At 40.2% G+C, this 21,280-nt stretch overlaps 1 protein-coding gene across 4 annotated transcripts in view; it reads left to right on the top strand.

Moving 5' to 3' along the window:
* Positions 1-21,280, top strand: part of dpy19l3 (dpy-19 like C-mannosyltransferase 3) — a 62,474-nt gene that overhangs the window by 2,283 nt on the left and 38,911 nt on the right. For 2 of the 4 annotated variants that reach the window (XM_029455032.1, XM_029455041.1), the window contains exons 3-9: positions 759-886; positions 12,414-12,504; positions 15,200-15,321; positions 16,063-16,208; positions 18,151-18,274; positions 19,383-19,517; positions 20,335-20,466. In XM_029455032.1, the coding sequence (XP_029310892.1) occupies positions 759-886; positions 12,414-12,504; positions 15,200-15,321; positions 16,063-16,208; positions 18,151-18,274; positions 19,383-19,517; positions 20,335-20,466 (878 nt within the window). Of the gene's footprint in view, positions 1-758; positions 887-7,956; positions 8,913-12,413; positions 12,505-15,199; positions 15,322-16,062; positions 16,209-18,150; positions 18,275-19,382; positions 19,518-20,334; positions 20,467-21,280 lie in introns of those variants that run through there. The other 2 variants (XM_029455024.1, XM_029455015.1) reach the window with 1 other exon arrangement.

Below are 21,280 nucleotides of genomic sequence, written 5' to 3'. Positions count from 1 at the left end.
ATGGCAGTGATAATTGCACCACAGTGGTGGAATAGTCTGTTGTTGGTGTGGTGGTCTACCAGGGGCTGTGGTGATTGTACAGCAATACAGCACTTATCAGCATGAGTATGTTCAATTTAGGCATGGAAGGGAACTTCATTAATGAATTACTTATAGCTGCAGCGAGAGAGAGATAGCTTAATGCGGGCAGACCATGGATGTATTAAGGAGAAGAGGCAGAACGCGGCGGTTGCTACCACAGTTTTAGCTAGCATCAGAAAGCTAATATCTCTCCGTGTCCGAAAGCCAGGTGGAGGCATACATCTCTGCTCGTCTGGCTGACATCTCTCAGTTGATGTCCGAACACCATTCTACCTCGACAAGACCGAACTGCTTTTCCTTCCGGGGGAAGGGCTCTCCCATTCAAGACCTTACTATCAACACCGGCGCCTCGTTAGTTTCCCCGACTCGGACGGCAAGGGATCAGGGTGTGACACTAGATGACCAACTGTCCTTTAGTGCCAGCATTGTTAGGAACAAGTCTTCACACCTTCCGTTGCAGACTGAAAACTCACCTGTTTCGACAGCTTGAAGCTATTGTTCTGCACTTAAAGGATTGTACCTATTTGAGATTGAGATTTGAGATAATGTACTTACAAGATTCCTGCTGTAATGAGCTGACGTCGTTGATGCACTCCATCCTCGCCAGAAAACACTGATCATGTTATTAAACCTTTAATTGACATCAACAACTCACTGACATGTCGATGCTCCTGCAGGTGATTGGTCATGGGGGGCGATAATCTGGACATCGGTTGGTTGGTCTATGTCTGTTGGTCTCGGCCTGCTGTGCTGCATCTACATGGCCACACTACATGAGAACGACCTGTGGTTCTCCAACATAAAGGTACAAACCCTTCACTGTTACAATCTGTTGCTCAACTCTTTGGTTTTTTGTCGATGCTGCCAGTGAGGCAGAGGTGCACTTCCACGGTAAGAAAAGATGCACCATATCTACTCAATAACTCAACAGATTACAAAGTTATTAATTACATAAGACTGTCAGGTATTGAGTTAATATAAATTAATTGAGAGTCTTTATAGTTATCCATTTAATATGGGTAGATTTAAATAGAAAACCGAAAATAAATTAATTAACACCTAAACAAAAATATAATTAAATTTGACATATCAATGATACTTAATAGAGAAATAATCAGTTGCATAATTCAATGCATTTATTTAAATTAATTAAATGCAGTCAATTAAATCTAAATATTCTTCTTTCTCAGGATTAATAAACTCAAGCATTAATGCAGAACTCTATTTTCAATGTCGCTCACATGGTCTTAAAATGCATGTTCAGCAAAAACAACTCGAACAAAAACACATTTGTTCCATATGTTAAACCAAAGCATAATAAAATATACAAATTAAACGATGATGTTACGACTCGGACACAGGGAAGGAAGACTCAATCGCACGACTCCAGACACAAATGTAAAGTGTAGAATAAACAATACTTTACTTCAATAAATCAAAACAACAACTCAAAGCGCTCACTCGGAGGATAAACAAACTTTTCTGAAAAAACACACTGGTACTTGGAACACTGGAACGTGCACATGATATGACAAGGATATGACCAGACGAACTGTCACAAGACAAGGGGAGACAGGACAATTTATACAAGAGGTGAGTGGGAACAGGTGGAAACAATCAGGGGCGGGGCAGACGCTGATGATGGTGGGAAACCACACAAAGACAGGAAGTAAACACAAGACATGACACAAGGGAGGTGAACTCTACAAAATAAAACAGGAACACAAATCCAGAGTCATGACAGATGAAAAATATTAACACCACTCAGTTAAAACCAAAACATGAGAAGCAATACAGAATGAGCTCAAAAAAGAAGTTTAAATGAAAGAGGCAGCTACAATTACACACTTTGTGTGTAAACAAGTGCTTGGAGACACAGAGGTGAAGTTATTCAATACAACTGCAACTGTGTACATTATGACCGTTGTCTCATTACAAGCAGGCAATTTGCTCTTCAAACTTCAACCCTTAAACTTGAGCTCTCCACGATAACACATTTGGTGCATTGGTCAACATTTATAAGCAAACCAATGTTGATTTGAATGCAGTCTGTTAAATACATTAGATATCACTCACTGGCAGTCGTGGGATACAGTGAAATTCAGTATTAATTTACAAACTTTCCACTTTCAAATGTGCAATTCTCAAGTCTGCAGAAGCGGAACATTGTGTAACACGGATCATATAGAACTACCTAAATGTGTGCACTGCGACCACAGTCTCTCTTCCAGCCAGAAGTTTGCACTTGAGGGACTGGACTTTGCTTCAGGCTTCAAGTTCCAAGATTTTTTGGAATACCTCAAAGTTACTTCAGCTGCCTGTGGTAATCGAGATTCAGTGTGTAGGTGAAGCCTAGGAGGACAGTGCAAGCCCTTACAGTCCTGTGATGACTTCCACACCCTCAATAACAATTCCAATGTCCTTTGGGCTGTCACTTGTTGAAACTCCGGCATTTTTGTCAGCCATGTCAATGTAAGAGTGGATGACAAATTAAAGCAATATTTCAAGTTCAAGTTTATTTAGAGCCCTTATTCACTGTTAAAGTCTCAAAGGGCTTTACAAGCCGTCAGTTCGTAGAAAACAAAATGACACTTCCTGACCTGAGCCCTTATACAATCCAGAAGGTGTTGTCAGAATGGTGTCAGAAACCCTCTAGGGTTTAAACAGACAGACTAGTGAGGTAATGTAAGGTTGTTGGAGGACTCCTACATCCAATGAATGTTTGAAGTTGATGAGGGTTGCCGACCATGCATCTTTGTCAACGTTAATGATATAAGTTACATCTGAACCTTTCCTACTGCGACAAGTCAAATGTCTGCTGTGGAAAAAGCCCATTGCAGGATCCACCGTGGCACGACAGGCCGCTATTAAAGATCAGCCAGTGAAACCTGTCATCTGGTTGCTATCAGCAGAGCCCCAGACTCACTTTTTCCACGTGGAAAAACCCGTGCTGGTGCTTCCTACTGAAAGTTTTAGGTGAACCAGTACAACATTTAGGAGCACCACTTAAATCGACATGCAACAGTCAAGTCACAAATTGAAGTAGTGGTTTATAAAATAAATAGTGCTTGTTTTACACATAGACTCAAATAATAACTTAACAAATGTAATGTCATTAAATATTTGTGACTGTTTTATTTGTGAAAGATACATTCATCCTCATTATTATTTCGTATCCACATGTCACCTGCAGTGCCTGTAAGCTTTGTGCAACGCTCCGCAGAGCCGCTTCTGGGACGCTCCTGGGATACGCTATTATCTCCGGCTGCCGTGTCGGAGCGCCCAGTGGATCCAATTCCCCACCACATCAGTTCTTGCTCCCTCCTGGTGTTTTACATGATAAAAGATAATGATAGAAACATCAGCAACTAGTCTCATTATAATCTCTCAAACACAGTCAGTCAGTGATGGCGGTTGAACAGTGAAGTCAGTGTAGAAACCTTGACCATTTCCATTTCCAGGACAAACTACTGAAGGATGGCATTGTGTAACTTTAACTTTAGGAAGGCAGCAGGGATCACATACATGACTGAGACTCCATGGATGCATTGTAATTCCTAACTCTCGAGAACTAGCAATTGAGGTGGTATAGGTCGTAGATAGTATTTCACAAGCTACTGTATGTAATATTTGCGAATCATTATATGATGACGTATTGCCCTTTGTCCACTGATCCTGTACCATAACACACATGTAGATGTCTCAGGGGTTTAGTAAGAACTGTAAACTTACTGGCTCTATATCTCACTGACAATTTACCACCAGCTATTACCGCTGAGTTTGTGCCAACCCAGGAAGAAGATCTGGGAATGTTGAAAACACATGGAGCCTTTTATGTCTTTTATGAGGCACTTGTTAAGAAGCAGCAGAGATGGCCGGATTGTTTTATCTGACACTTTTATATGGAGGTTATGTAAAGATTTGACATCCATGTGTGTGATTCATTGAGCACATCCCAGATGTGGGACATTTACAGATGGAAAATTCCTCCTTATAACATTTAAAAGCTGAAAACATACCTCTCACATTTGTTTTGCTTATCTCAAGAGGAAATGTAGCTTCAACATAAGTACCACTCAGACACATCCTCTCCCGTTAAAAACACGCCATAAATGAAATGGTTTGAATGTTTTTGAATGCGCTGCAGCAGATTGATTATCGAGGCTGGTAAATGAACCACATGTAGTCCTGAAACCAGGGCGACCTTTTTAGAGCCTCCTCAGTGTTGTACGGCAACAGGACATGGTGACCTGCCAGATATGATGCTTCACCAACACTGGTTCACACTGAGATATACATAGCAGACTTCAATCTGGTTGACATAGTAGAACCGATCGCTCTGTCAGAGTCATAACTGTGGCAGCAAGTAAATGTTGTTCATGTGCTTCTTTTGTTTTTGTTTTTGCTTAATTTAGTGGTGCAGGAATGAGTCATTTGTTTTGGTAAATTAATGAGTCAACCGAGGAGAGGAATGCAGGTCACCTGGTGTGGCCTGGTTAAGTCTTATGTTTGTGGGTTTGTGTGATTGATTAACGCATATTTTTGCAGGTTGGGCGGTCTGGCTCTCATATCAGGTCGGGTGGGTGCAGGTTTAAAATGAAATAAAAAGAAGTCACCCACGGATCACTACTTGATAGGCTTTGAGTGTTCAACAGAATTGGGTAATTTTAATATCTTTAGTCTAATAAATAGTTTAATCATTTTGTTTGAAATATAATGCAGGTGCATCCCCCAGTGACAGCTTCTACAGTGGGTTCTATTTTCAGAAATGGTATGAATATGGGCAGGTAGAGTAGGTAGAATTTCAGTCGACCATGATTTCCTTTGGTTGACTACATCCCGAAATGTTACGATACTGTAAGATGATTTTCTTTGTGTAAAAATGGTGCTTAAGGCTTGTATCATTGCCGAGGTGTAAAGTTTATCTGCCAACAGTCAGAAGGTGCAGCTACATCAACACAAACCACAGACACAACACATGGTAATAGATATTAAAGAGTTCAGATGTCTCTGAATCTGAAAGAACGTTTGAGTTTCACAATATGGTGGAATTTGTTTGGTGGGAGTGATGAGTCAAAGCTACTGACCATAGAAGATCGCACAGATTCATCTGTAGGTACAGAGTTTGTGGAAGCGTTCTCCTAATCACGGAATGGACTTTCCTTTTTATGAAGGACAGAATAGAGAGTGGGGAATCAAACAAAACAACGAAGCAGGCAGACCCTCAAATATCTACGACTAAGAATTTGTCTCATCTGTCGGCAGTAAGTTGCAGTGCCAGCCAGGCGCTTCATCTGTTATTCATGCAAATGTGCAATGCGTCTTCACACACATAGAGGCACTCTGCTGGATCATTTCAACGTGAGTTTTTGTCACAGAGACAAAGCAGCACATTCAGGTAATTGAGCGGAATCTGTACAGACACAGTTTGTGGTCCTCTGCTTTTTGTTTGTTTGTGTGTGTGTGAAAGGAAGAGGCAGACAGATGCTTTCATTCATAATAGATGCAAGTCACTTTACAGGCCATGGTGAACATTTCCCTGAAATGTTCCCACATAAGTGGGCTCCTGGCTGACATCATCGCACATTGCACGCATATGTGGGTGTGTGTGTAGTGTTTCCTTCTGTTAATGCTATCAAAGCCTCAGACTGCGTTCACACGGAGCTGGCTGAATCTGAAAATGCTGTTTACATGAGAAAACCACGTAGCACATTAACACTAAAATGCCCGAGAAATAAGAAAGCGGCTAAATATCTTCGTCACACACTTGCATTAGAGTTTCTGCTATTGCCACTCGGCTAGGCTGGTGGAATTCATTTCAATGCAGATGGAATGGCTGAGAAGGTACAGAACATACAACATCAGTGTAAACATAAAGGACACAAGTGGAAAAAAGACAAAAACATAAAGATACAACTCCACATGCAATTGCAATTAGGCTAGCTTGTGTGTATTTATCAACTGCATGGCTTTGTGGAAGAAGCTCACCGTAAGGCGTTCTGTCCTGCCTCCTAGTGACATGTACTTTCTGTCAGAGGGGCGACGCCGAAAAAGATGGTAAGCTGGGTGAAGAGGGTCATCCGTGATCTTGATTGCTCGTGAGGTGGTGCTCTGCGTGTATATGGAGCACAGTGGGGGGAGTTTGCAGCCTATGATCTTTGATTCTCTGGTGATAATTGTCCATTTTCTTCATTGTGTGCTTAGGTGTGATTCAATAGCAGACAGTAATTGACAATGAATTGATGCTCTGGCTTTATGCTTGTGTGAAATTGGACCAGTAGACCCTGCCTGACTGGGAGTTTTGAGTTGTCTCAATAAAAAAGTCTCTTTTGGGCTTTTTGCATTTGATGGTTGGCAATTTCAGGTTATTTCAGGTTATTGCTGATGTGTGTGCCAAGGACCTCGTCGAAGTGGGTTATTGTAATTGGTTGGCTTCCGATAAGAACAGCTGCTTTTATTGATTGTTTTGCTCTGAAGTGGGTAATCATTTCAGTAGTCTCTTTTTCCGTTCACAAGCAGGTCATTTTCTGTAATTGTCTTCTTTGTCTTTCAACATCATTACTACAATTGTTGTCTTTTTTGTGCAAGAGCACATTCCTTAACTTAACTTACTTTTTTTCCTACGCGAACAATGTATTTGTTCTGTTTATTGTGCAAGCTTAGAGACAGGAGATACAAAGTTGTTAAAGTGATGGATCTATTACTCAAACTGGCCAGTTTGAAGAAAGTGTAAATCCCTCTAATGTGTCTGACTCTTTAGACAGTTTTAATGCTCAGTTTGAGGTGCAGAAACCACCGGCTGAGTGGGGACGGGGGGTAAAATGGAAGGGAAAAGATTGATGTTCATATTTAGCTGGCTTAGTGTGGACAAACATGCGAGTCCATGCGCAGCACTTGCTACATTGTCCAGTGAAAAAACACACATGCACATACTCAAGTTGCAGCAAATGGTGTAGTGTACAGCTAACACTCTCCAGACACTTGTGGCTCTGCCATCTGATGCTCCAGACTGACCTTTACCTTGAACTGCTTGCTGTTGCTCCCACAGCTAGTTGAGAATATCTATTTCCTTCTTTGCCCTTAGAGATCAACTGTCTCTCTCTCACACTTTCCTTCTTCCACTTCCACATGCAAACGCACACACTCTGATAAGTGTTTCCAGGTCAAGTAGGATGGAAAGAAGGAGAAATGTTGAAAAGTAATTTTGGACTTTTGGGAGTCCTGCCCGCTTGCTGTTTGTACTTTGCGGTTGTTGCTGTCTGACCTGACCCTACGTGACTATCAGAGTGTTGGCAGTCTGTGGAGAAGCTGTTGGACAGAAAAGGGACTAGTTTTAATAATCTCACATGTGGCTCCCACATCCGTTGTGTTGTAGAGGGAACGTGTTAGCAGTGTTCGCCTCAGGTTAAGGGGTCTAGAGGGTTTATTATAAAGTTCTTTACACTCTTTCTCTCACACAGCCTTACAATGCTTAATATCGTGACGTATGGAGTGAGACAGCTGGCTTCATCTGACCTCTTGAATTCATCCGTTGAGAAGACTTGTCCACGTCGGTCGGCGGAGTTTATTTCAGACATGTGCTCACAGCTTGACACTGGTTCAAGATGCACAAATGTCTGACAAATGTTCCCCGCATTTTTCCACAATGATGTTCCACAATGTTCCCCTCTCTTGTCCCCACCCCCATCTTGTTCTTTTCCTGCGAGCATGTGTGTTTTTATAGACAAGAGGTCACCAGTAGTGACTCTTTTCTTTCCCTCCCTCCCTCCCTCCCTCTCTGACTGCTCCAGTTATCTACAGTCCAGCCTGTTCCTAGACTTACTGTAACTCAGTCTTTATGTAGGTGTTTCTCGTCATACTTAGTAGCTGATTTGAAAAAGGTAGCTTTTTGTTTAGTGTCTGTTGGAGTTCAAGGGAGGAAGAAGTTGCTCCTTGTTTAGGCTCTGGACGACATGAAGCAGAGGGAATACGATGCTGGACGGACCTTCACTTGAATTCTTCAAGCACCACATCGGAGAGATGAGAATTATTCAAAGAGCCTCACGGAGGAAATGTTAATGGAGAGAAACAGAGAGCAGAGGATCGGTGCCTTCTGAGAAGTGAACTAGTTTTCGGGGTAATGAGCAGTGTGTGAACTTGTTAACGCTGCCTATTCTCTTTGACCTTAATTTAAACTAAGGATTAGCCATCCCATCAGAGTTCTTGGTGAAAAGCCAAGGCTTGTTTTGCCTCGAGCAAACTCAAAAGAAGGATTGGGAACGAAACCTGCTACTCATTCCCTCGTAGAAAGCTTTTACATATTTCCTTTGGCAAGGAACTTGAAGCGATTTAAAAAGCTAATTTATTTGGACCGACTTCAAGAAAAGGAAAAACACACCGCATTTACATTTATTGCCGTAATGGATTTGGATCACTTCTATAGCTCAGATCAGGAGTATGCTGTTTATCTACCTGAATTCAGCTCATCAAAGCATCCAAGAACATATTGATAATCTCCGTCTTCTCAGGCAATGGAGCTTCGTAAGAGAGTTAAGCTGAGCAAGCCACAACACCATTTGGGCCTTTCACAAGATGCACCAGCTGCAGAAGGATGCAGCAGTAACATGATGTGGAGGACAGAAAGGTCTAATACCACACAGGAGGGTACAGCGGAGGTTTCTCTGCTCGGAGGATCCGGTGCTTGTTCCGGTTCAGGCATTCTACCCCAGTGGCCTCGGCGACAGTGTGTTTCCATGGCAACCGGGCTGTTATTAGCTGGGCTGCTGGCACTGACTCAGGCCTGGTGCGTCAACGCCATACACGAGAATCTGCTCTGGTTCTCTCAGCTCACGGTAGGGGTTCGGATACTGTTAATTTCCAACTTTGATTAACCAAGCACATCGCAGACGAGCTCTGGCTCACAGTAACAGCCTGCAGTTGGAGTTCCAGGGGTTCAGTTGGTAACATGGTGCAAATAAAAACTGTCACACACCTTCAGCTGTCCAATCTCAGCGCACAGTAGGAGTATGTCTGGTTACTCTGTATATATATATATATATATATATATATATATATATATACAAACTGATCATCATCTATTGTCGTCCATGTTGTTATGAGCAGCCACTCCTACATAAATCCCTGCCCTTCTTTATTGGGATGAATCAGTAAATCAAAGTAGTTCAATTCATGTAATATCATGTGAAATGTTTAAACAAAAATCTTCTTTAAAAGCATCCTGCTGTGCCTCAGATAAAGGCAATGTGGACACTTGGTTTCTATGTTTCGAAGAGGTATTGTAATTTTGAAGGACCTGAAGAGGGATGCTATTACAACAGTTCCACAGATTACAGGGTAATTTATCACGATGGTACAATGGCACAATAACAATAACAGTGATATCATGATACAATCAAATATACAACACAAAATATGTTGCAAGGCAATTATCTACAAAACAAAACAAGATTCTTGTAGCTGACAAAATATGTCATTATAAAACGGGAATGAATCATAAGTGATATTTATTAATTTCTCCGTGTTCGGGAAGCACAGGGGAGTTCATATTCTTATGGAGGCTAACCCCCTTCACGTCACCCAGCGGTAGGGCCAGACAACGTGGGTCATGAGGAGCTGCAGCATATATTCATGAGCAAACTGAAAGTTACACAGTTCATTTACTACCACTTGACAACTTTACGTTACTCTCGCTCGACCACACACTCGCTACAGACCGAACTGTTCCTTCAGATGAAGTTGATACAGCATGTATGAACGTGCACGTGTCTTTTTCTTGGTTAGAATTCTGTGAACTTTGACTGTCAATCAAAACAAATATAGTTCTACGGTTGCGAGCGACTTTCAATTTTTAATAAAAAGTTTAATAACACCACCTCTGTGGGTGGACCATGACTGTCGAGGGTCCTAAGGTTGAAAACTCACTTTCAATTAATATTTATTTCACACTCAGGTCCTGAGTCTCGTTTTTTGGGGAAGACGTTCATAGTTTCTTCCTTCATCTGTGTTTGTTGTACTTCCAAGTAACATATACCCGAATGCAGCAAATCTTTATCGCAAGGTTAATAAAAGAGAAACACAATTTGTGTAACTTCCTCGTGATTCGGATCCGCTCCAAAATGAAATGGGTTCTTCCTTTGCCCGTGCTACACCCCTCCACCAAGTTTCATGGAAATCGGGCCGGTATTCTCTCCACCTACAGACGTTTCTCTTTTGTCCTGCAAAGTCCTCAAAGTCCTTCTGGTTTTCACTGAATTAATTAATTAGTATATGGTTTAAACCAGGTGAATTAAATAAAGTAGTGTCTGGGACACTAAGAACCACTGTAGCTTCTCGGTTGTAGTTGCCTGGTGGCCTGAGAGTTTTTGATGCCCTCTGATAGCTATAGAAAGCACAGCTGCTGTCAGGTAACTGCAGACTTCGTCTGATGATCTGCAGGTCACCAGGGACCGGAATTAAATAGCCAGACTAATTCAATTCATCCATCAATTCTGCTTAAGATGATGAGATGTAGCTGTGAGAATGGGGCAACAGGCTACGATGAGGAAGATGGTTAGAATATGGAACATTTTATATAGGAAGTATATTTCAATGTCGCTTTATGGTGGATTTGTTTCTTTTTCACTATAATAGCTTAAGTTGTAATGCTAATTGAAATCAGCAGGTCCGTTCCCTCTTACTCATTTAGTGGAAGAATCAGTTGTCAAGGTTTTTGTTTCCATTAGTTGTTTTTTTATGAGCTTTTAATCGTAAGTCATTACTGAAAAATTATGAAATCAATGTCACTGCAATAATACTTTTTTTGATAGTTTTCAAGAGTCCATGGAATAACACATTTAACTGTGGCGTGACAATAATACTGGAAAAACAATCCGACAGACTTTCAGTTAAATCACAAAGCCGATATGTTTCCCAAATACATCACTGTAGTCCAAAAATGTGTTTTTAGTCGAACACAGCTGTAAAAGTTATTTACAGACTGAACTTGATCGATGATTGAGTTAATATTGTGCAGCTGGTTGTTCACGGTTTGCTCTCTGTTTTACCCCCCAGTGGAACAGTAATCATGCATGACGAGCAGAAAATCTCTTGGGAAGACATTGTCACACACACACACACACACACACACACACACACACACACACACACACACACACACACACACACACACCTGTCCTATTGTTGCTGTTGAGGATTACAAGTGTATTAGCTGCTTTGCCTCTATCCTCCATGTTTCTGTCATGCTATGCCAGTATATCTGTTGGGCTGCCACTCTCTGGTACTCTAACTATTATTCCATCAATTAATCAGGTCATCGGATAACAAATATCTTTGCTTTATTAATTAACAATAGTAAACATACAACAAAGAAAACAACTAATTGTTTTTCTTTTTCTTTGTCTTCTTAAATTGCTTACAATGATGTCAGAACTAAACTCATTTTGTGCATTTAAGTGTCATATTACATGTATGTGTGAGTTTTATAGAAAACATTTTGTGAAATGCAATAACAATTAAAAATAAAACCCAATTATTTCAGGCTACTCCTATAAAGACACTATAATTGTAATTGAACAAACTGTTGTGATGTGTTCTAATTCAAAATAATATAATATTAATGATTTAATATTCTGGCATCTTGCTCCCTGTGTGGTCTCGCTGCACGTCTGTATATGTATATGTATGTCTCTCCTCTCTGTGTGCTGACTGGAGCCATCCAAACTGATCAAATCATACGGGCACAAAACCTGCTCCAGGAGCAATATCCACCATTATGAATAAAAGGATGTCTGTCATCTTATTAAATGTGCATCATTTGCAACCGTTATCTGCACCATCTCATGGATTCTTTAAAAAAGACGTTGTGATAATTATATTACAGCGCAAACACTGCCACAAAGTTTTGAGTGCGATTTTCCCTTTTTTAAGTAAATAACCTTATTTTTCATTCATTCTGTTCATGTATTTTCAAAAATAACATGGAGGGGAGCTTTATTCATTTATTTTTCATGTCACATCTGTCATTGCATCCTGTCACTGCATCCCAAAATAAATAAGTTTCAGCTTATAAATGTGCTTCAGTTACCACCATTTCTCTGAAGCGAATCATTTCACTGTAACTGCGTGTGGCTATTAGCGCTGATCTTTGTCAATTGAACTGTTTTTGCGATAAGGCTCATCTGCATAGAAAGGCAACATTTTTTAACTTAATGTTTGCATATTACCTAATTTGAATATGTGGATTAATCGTTTCAGCCCCAGAAATCTGTTTTCCATGTTTCAGAGAACAGAAGTCTTTGGTTTCATACAATTAAAATCCCCTTTATGCTTTTCAGGAAGTGGAGCGGGAGATCTCGTTTCGGACAGAATGTGGACTTTACTACTCCTACTACAAGCAAATGCTGCAGGCCCCTTCCATACAGGATGGTATACAATATGTTTTTGGTGATATCACTTTTTGTATATATCCGCCTTCTTAATAACACCACAAAGTCAGGATCAAAATTAAATAAGAGTTTTAAGCTATATTCTTGCAAGAAGGAGCTGAGTTTATACACACAAAGGATGATCAAACACACACACAGGTTGTAATGCTATCGTGTTGCTCAGAGAAGCAACTGTCCCTGCCTCAGTATATATATATACAGAGATCAAAGGAACACACTGATTCAGATCAGGTCGTCCTTGGTGTATTACTTGTTTACAGTAAATAACAGATGTGCTGATCAATCAACTGACGACTGTTCTTTGATTGATCTATAGTTCATCAGCAGTTCATCAGCAGTTCACCTCCTGTCTCCTGTTGTGCTAAGCACTCAGTTTCTGTATTTTCCCATTACTGCCTTTTATTAAATGTATCAAATATCAGCCATTCAATCTATATATCATCCTAGATGTTATGAGTCTAATTGACTGTTCTAATCTGAAAGAAGACATGTACATGTTATGGAAGCAAAATAGCCCCAAATCTCAGACCCGTGCATGAAGAAAACGTTGTTTTTGCCTTTAGTGTCTCGTCTCAATCATATATTTTTTTTATATATCTCAAAACAGTCACTCTTGACACATTTGACATTATTTTTTACATGGAGATACCAGACGTCTGTCTCTACCGGCTCTAACAAGGAGAAAAGCTTTTTTCCCTCCATTTTCCAACTAGACCAAACAAATCGCTGCAGTTTCTTGTGACGCTCAGTCTGGTCTGAGGGAAATTTGTCTAATTATTTGTCCCCATTATCGTGTAACACTCCTAGTTGGAAACAAAGCAATCGAGCTGCAGGCTAATCAGTCGAGGAACTGGCTGACCTCCCCTTCAGTCTCTCTCTGCTAATTTATCTTCCTGTCTACAGAAGGGCTTGACAGGCAGAAACTAAAGTTGTTAGAGTTGCAGTGGTACGGAAAGGACGAGAAAAACATAAGGGGTCATATAATGGAAGAAATGAGAAAATAAAAGATTGACAGAAGAAAAAGAATGGAGAGGGGGCGTGAACAGAAAGATACAGAAGCAGGGATGAGAGGGGCGGTAAGAGGAAAGAAGGGTAGGAGGGGGTCTTGTGTGTGGGGAGTAATATGTACTTTGTTTATGGAAAATGGTGCAGGTTTCTATGGTCTTACATGGATCAAGAACGCAGCAGTGATCAGGCTGACACATCCCAGCCTGCAGCAGAAACTCTGCTCTCTGCTGCAAGTTTGGTGTCACGCTTTGTTCCAGTCAAACCAGATACATAGCAATGATACTGCGCCCAGTGCCCTATTTTAAATAACGACACCAGCATGCGTAGCATCACGTCGGTACCAGTCGTTTTGCATGCCATGATAATGCCATTGTTAAAGTAATAATAATACTCACCAAAGTACTTACTGGGATGGAGGAATACAGCAACATCGTCGAAAAGTAGTTTAGCCGGTCTTATTTAGAGGAGAAAGCAAGTGTTAATAGTAGAATTATAACCAGTAGTGGACAAAGTATCAAGATCTTTAACTTGAGTAAAAGTCGTCATACCACATTATAGAAATCTATTTAAGTATTACTATCAAAATGCATTTAAATTACCAAAGGTAAAAGTACTCATTCACGGTCCATATTAGAATAATAATATGTGATACTATTGGATTATAATTATTGAAGCATTAATGTGTTCATCACTTTAATGTTGCAGCTGGTAAAAGCAGATCTTTTTCTCTACTATACTGCCGGGTCGTTTGTGAATTTTAGCAATTGATCAATAAAGTTTTATCTTAACTTAAAATGAAAAATGATAAATAATTTGTTGATTATATTTTGTATTATTAATCTAAATCTGAATCTTCACAGTTACTAATGTTCCCAGATTTCAGCGATTACTTTGGTGTTATTACAACCAACGAAAGGGAACTGCAGCGTTCGTCACTATGAGAGACACCTGTCACATGTCAGTAGGGATCCAATGGTAATATACAGTGAGAATATATTGCTTTTAGAGGCTATAAAGCTTCTTTGGAAGAACTTCCTCTTACTTATACAGGATTTCCTGCAGGAAGTTGTTTAGCAGAGGTAGTGTGCCACCCAGACTTTGACAATGATAAGTTAATGACGACCTAAACTATAGCCACACTCAATTGGATATGTGACATTTCACATGTGTGAATTAGCTCCTTTGCTTATCCCCCTCCCCCAAAAGGTAAATGTTTTATTTCACAAAGAAATATGAATTGTTATGATATTAATAGAGATTTATAGGTTTATAGGATACCTTCAGATGAGGTAGGCTGTTCTAATGCACTGTGGGAAACCCTGACATATTTAGATTTTGGGGAGAAAAAAGAGTACAACAGTACTTAGTTTTTTTAATTGAACAAAGGAAGTGATGCTTGAGGGCTTCCGAGGTTGAATGCACTTGACGGGTTCAGACATCCATTGTGCTCTCTGCAATTAAGATTGAAATTGAGGCAGAACAGACTGTGGTTTTAGCGCTTGACTGACATTTTAAACACTGTTATTGTTCTTTAACAAGCTGAGCACTCTGCAAATGAGCAAAGTGAGCTTTGAGAAACATTCACACCCAATAATTGTAATTATCAGTCTATGTCACTGTGAAGAAATGGTTTGTGTGTGTGTGTGTATGTGTCTGTGTGGTCCTAGGGCTCTCAGATTTGATCCATGACAACTTGACAGAATCCAAGAGGACCATTAATCTCCTTCAGCGAATGAATATCTACCAAGAGGTCTTTCTCAGTGTTCTCTACAGATTGTTGCCCATACAGGTACCACATCGCTCAGCTGTCAGTTATTTACCATTGGCTTGTAAAACACAAACGATTAGAGTAATGGACACCACTATTACAAGATGATTGACTGACTCTGTTCACTTTTATTGTCATTTTGAAAAAAAGCGTTCTCTTGTGTGAAAAATGTACAACAAATACTAATAACACAAATGTTTTCTTTTGTTATTATTATTAAACAAGTTCCTGGTGCGGTTATGAATGATAATCATACAGTAGATACCGCTTATATTATTTTTATTCTATTTTATTCTACTTAACTACTTTACTTCATATGTTCAATATATATATCAACATTTTATATTAGGCATTGATAGCCTACAGTTTATTTGATTAGCTGTTACAATTCTAGAATTGCTCTAAAACCACCGACAAGCTGTGGATTAGTTGCCTGTTCTTACTTCTGATGTTACTGTATTTGTAAACAGCACAATACTGTTTCAGGCTATAGCCTCATTATAATTTGAACTACAGTAAGCTATAGTTTATTTTACAGAATTGTACTGTATTATGTTTCAGAGCAAACTTTGAAAATACCACAGTGTTCAGAGTCAGTCGCTGTCACTACAGTTGATTCTCTGTTCATTGACAGCGCCTATAATGAACTACGTGTGTGTGTGTGTGTGTGTGTGTGTGTGTGTGTGTGTGTGTGTGTGTGTGTGTGTGTGTGTGTGTGTGTGTGTGTGTGTGTGTGTGTGTGTGTGTGTGTGTGTGTTCCAGTCGTATCTGGAGCCAGTGTATTTCTACATTTACACAGTGTTCTCGCTCCAAGCGGTGTATGTGATCGCTCTGTACCTCACAGCATGGCTCCTGTCGGGTTCCTGGCTGGCTGGTACGCTCACCGGCGTCTGGTACATCCTCAACAGGTGAGAAATAACAAACAGACAATGCCTCTTTGGAACATGTACTCTGTAAATGTCATGGCAATTTTACATGTCCGCATAAGATTGGAGTTCCTCGTTTTGGATCGTCACTCAATTCTGACAAACTACACTTAGTTCCAACTGCAAAGCGTCACTGTACTGTCCGTGTAAATCGTCCTTGTGATTGCAATATCACTGCAAAAAACGTTGACAGTGAAATAAGAAATGGCCCAAAACAAAAACACCTTACATTTCTACCATGTTTGGGCCTCTGTGAATTTGGTTGAGTATCATTCAGACTTATTCCAACATTTTAGTAGTTAACTCCAAGGAGTTGTATGCAACGGAGGTTAAAAAGGCCCAGAGTTATTTTTCAGTGAAAAGTTGCTCCAGACATCTTCCTGCTCATCTAATAACATTTCTGTGGTGAAGAAGACTGCCCACGAGTAAACACGTGGGTGTACACAATGCAGGTTTCATACGTTCTAGAAGAAATTTGCGTTGCAGATATTTTATTTAGAAGTACCGGTACATTAATTCAAAAGGTTTGTTAGGCCATAAAGATAGAAACATATCAGGCGCCTAACAACAGCATTCATCAGCACAGAGAAGCATTTCTTTGGTTTGAGGGACAACGCAATTGTGTAAACTTGTATCAATAGAAGATAGATAAACAATGTTAGTGTCGTGGCCTTCCCTGGTGTTGGCTCAGTGAAATACTATAATAAATAAATAATGGGTCTCCAGCGCAGGAACCGATTTGTCTGTCTCCCACTAGATTTAATATCCCAGCCTGTCAGTATAAATGTGTTTCTGTTATTACTCTCTCAAGATGCTAATAATTTCACTGACATGTGCAGCTATTAGCACTGACCTTTTTTAATTGGATGTTTTTTTGCAATGAGGCTCATTTGCATATAATAAGGGATAATTTTGCACCAAACATATGCATATTATCTCATTGTAATATGTGCAAATAGCACAGAGACGCTATTTGCTTGGCAGCGCAGTTAGGGGTACATTTCCCCCGAGTCTTTCCCCTATATTCATTTTGCATAGCCGCTGCTCAATCATGAGCCTCTCCACACACACACGACACATAACATCGGCACGGCCCAGTTACAAACAATCTCATATGGAAACTTAGTCTAATTAATTTGGCGTTAACACCCCAGTCATAATGTTGTTTTAAAGTGCTGTGGTGGATTCAATTTATGCTGATTGTTCATCTGGATTAAAAAGAATTATGTTAAATATTCGGTAAAGTAACTGAGTTAAAGAAATATTAAACAACTAAATTGTTACATTTGAGAACGTAATTTGGTGTAGTGGTAGAATGATTGTACAACTGGGTTAGGCTGCGCGTTTTAATGAGTGCAGCTGTCTTCTTTCAGTTGTTCCCAACGAGTAGAGCGTCTTTCTTAGTTGTGCAGGTTTAGCGACCGCAAAAGCTGCACAATCCTTTAGTGAATTTCCTCAATGTGTTTTAGATGTGTAACAGTAAATGTAAACAGAAACATTGTTTACTAGAAAACTCCATAGGGCACTTCTTGCAATGTCAATAAAAATAAATGTTTGGAAAATACATACATATATACATGTTTTCCATCATTCATGTATCCTGTTGTTGCAATTTTAACTAAATAATGTCAAATCATAATTTTTTCCCCCAGTTTATGTTATGCCAGTTGTGCATCTTTAACCTCAAGATATATGTGTGTTCCACAGTTATTAGCCGTTACTCCTGTGTCTCAATTCTTTGTAATGGCCTTTTTACTTGCTATTAATAGGATTTTAACATACTACAGAGAGAAAGTACCACACAACTCATAGGGATGTCATATATTAATATATATTCATTTCTGTTGTTGAAACGGGCTATTAAGATGCCATTTTCTGACATTTCAAGTATGTCAAATGATTCTCCCTCTCTCCCTCCCATCAGGGTAGATACCACTCGCGTGGAGTTCACCATCTCCCTCAGAGAGAACTGGTCTATGCCATTCCTCGCGCTACAGGTCACCGCTATCACCTGTTACCTCAGGCCTCAACTCACCGACTTACAGCAGGTACACACAAACCCAGAGTAAATCAAAGCTTCTGACCACTGGGGATGTCACAATACCATGGTAAAAAACTAAAACAATACAACCAATTCCATGTACTTCAACATACACTCCTTCATTACCGTTTGCATACTGGTTTTTGTTAGGAAGTAAAACAGGTCGTAATTCACTCTCTAATATCTATTTTGCTTGAAAAACATCTCCTTTAAACAAGTGTATTTATTGAAGTTTCTCCAAAAACTAAATTAAATTTGAACACATCATGATCACGTTATAATTGACCTTCGTCCATAATGCAACTCTATGGAACCCCTGTTCATCGGCTGCTAGCTTCTAACTTACAGCTAACATTACCAAGCGTTCCTCCTGCCCATTGCAACACAGATTTGTTGTTCACAGTGTAGCATTATCAAGGAAAGTAAGTATCACCTGTACCCGTCAATAGTGAGTTAACTGTGTCCCAAACACATTTTCTATTGTCCCGGGACGCCATTAGTCTTGTTTTCACAATTTCGGCAACGTCTTGGTACCAAAGTTAATGGTTCTCGTGACATCCCTACTGACCACATAGATTGACCTGGACTTGGAACACACCACCCATCTGCTCAATAATCTACCTTCTCTAATGCCGCATTTCCACTGCATGGTGCAGTGCGGCTCTACTCAACTCAACTCGCACCATTTTAGTTTTCCATTTTTTGGAACCACCTCGGTTGAGATTCCAAGCAAGCTGAACCAGTACTAGAAGATGGAGTTAAGACATTGCAGACCCCTGATTGGTCAGAGAGAATCTTCACGGACATCTTGCACCTCTGTTTGATTGTCGTGTTGTCACCGCGGTGGCGCTACGGTGATCATCTGATAATCCCGCCTACACTAAGAGGGTACTAAACAAAATATAGAAAAGGACCAGTTATCAAAAGTGATTTGAGTTGAGCAGAGCTTATCATGCAGTGGAAACATGGCAAAAAAAGCAAGGAGTACAACAGGAAGGGGTATGTATGCCATTAGTAATGAAGTATCTAACACCTGTGTGTGTGTGTGTGTGTGTGTGTGTGTGTGTGTGTGTGTGTGTGTGTGTGTGTGTGTGTGTGTGTGTTTCCCTCTTCAGAAGGTGATGGTGTGGTTGATGTATGTGACAACGTTTTGTTTCTGTCTGACGTGGCAATTCAACCAGTTCATCCTGCTTGTTCAGGCTCTCATCATATACACCCTGGACTGTGTCGACTTCTTAACAACTACACAGGTATGGCTCCGAGAAAGGACCTGATACTTCCACTGATATATTATAAGAACTGGAAACCGGAATGTCAACCTAAAAGTCAAAAAGTCAAAACGTTTTCTAGCTTCTGGTAGCTAAAGGAATACTTCACCCACAAAATAACCATTTGTATTTGTATATGTATATGTCTTGAAGAAACCATTTATCTCGCATGCCTGCACGGTAAACACAGAATCCAAAAATGGAGAAAAGTTGTACTTCAATTCATCAAGACTTTTCTTTTTAGTTTTTTTGGATTCTTCGTTTACAGTGGAGCAATATGAGAAAAACAAAAGTTTTCTTTAGGAAATCAAGGTAACATGGGGTGAGTAACTGATATTTCAAATGCAAAATTCAGAGCATAGCTATGATTGAGGGATTGCCTCCACACTGCCCTCAACATGGCAATGGCTGAGCTGGCAGCTAACGGTGCTAATAGCGCAAAACAGTGCAAACAATGGCAAACTAAATGTAACAGTGCTGACAGCTAACAGTGTTAACCTGAGGGTGAACCTGACGTTTCTGCAACAACTAAGCGGGTCGGAATGGTGTTATCAGCAGAAATCACTGTATGAGCACAGAGCAGAGCGGCAACCATTAGCTAGCCACAAACAGGACTCACAAGCAGTACAGGGAAACTCGGATTACAACACAGAGGGAGCGTGACTCTAGTCTCTGCTCATGTAGACATTACTCCACTATATCTTCACATAGCAAATAAACTTGTGTTTGCTGCTATGTCGCTCTGAATGCCGTATATAGAACCTTTACGTTTCACAGCACTATGTATGTGTTTCTCTAGGTGACCACGTTGTACCTTGTTCAAGTGAGCAGTCTGCTGAGTGTGTGGCTCCTCCAGTTCTGTAACTCCATGATTCTGGGATCACTGGTCCTGAGCTTCATCGTAGCCGCACTCTTCATCAGACACTGCCAGGTTAGTGTGTGTGTGTGTGTGTGTGTGTGTGTGTGTGTGTGTGTGTGTGTGTGTGTGTGTGTGTGTGTGTGTGTGTGTGTGTGTGTGTGTGTGTGTGTGTGTGTGTGTGTGTGTGTGTGTGTGTGTGTGTGTGATGGATACAGCGAATACAGAGTTCTATATCAGAGAATTGTTACAGCACTGTTAAGTGTATCAAAGTCGCACACAGAAACATCCAGACAGTTGTGTTAGCTGGTTTGGAAAACACAGATGGAAGATTAACCTGCAGTCTGTTTTTGCAAAAGATAATTCCAATTTGTATTCTGGAGACACATTTTCCTGTCAGGTCTAAATGTAATTGAGTTAAATCAGATCTTATCACAGTAACACTTACAGAATCATTTAATGTGACATGAAAGTGGAATGTTGAGAACTTCTGTATACAGTCTGTGGTTGAGAATCAAAAATGCGAAAGAAAGATATAATTTCTGGTTTTAGATGTTTAGATTGTACACAGCAACACATGCTCTTATAAACTGGCATGTATAACCCATTCTGATATGTTTCTGAGGTTTTGTATGTGTATTGTTTTGGCTACTGTCCGGTGAATGTGCAATCTGGTGTGTGTGCTCGGCCAAACATCTTTGTCAGATAAAAGAAGCATCCCTCTGTTAAAGGACTCTCACGAGTGGCTTTGTAGTTCAACAACATGGCTGCTTCACGTCAATATCAGTAATCTCTCAGTTATTCATGATCTACTTAATAATTCTGAAACAGGACCATAGAACAAAAAAACAACAAAAAGAACGGACCTTATGTAAGCACAAAATGACTT

The sequence above is a fragment of the Cottoperca gobio genome, chromosome 3 (assembly GCF_900634415.1).
Source record: "Cottoperca gobio chromosome 3, fCotGob3.1, whole genome shotgun sequence".
In the NCBI taxonomy this organism is placed as follows: domain Eukaryota; kingdom Metazoa; phylum Chordata; class Actinopteri; order Perciformes; family Bovichtidae; genus Cottoperca; species Cottoperca gobio.
This window is presented reverse-complemented; position numbering and strand designations above follow the sequence as displayed.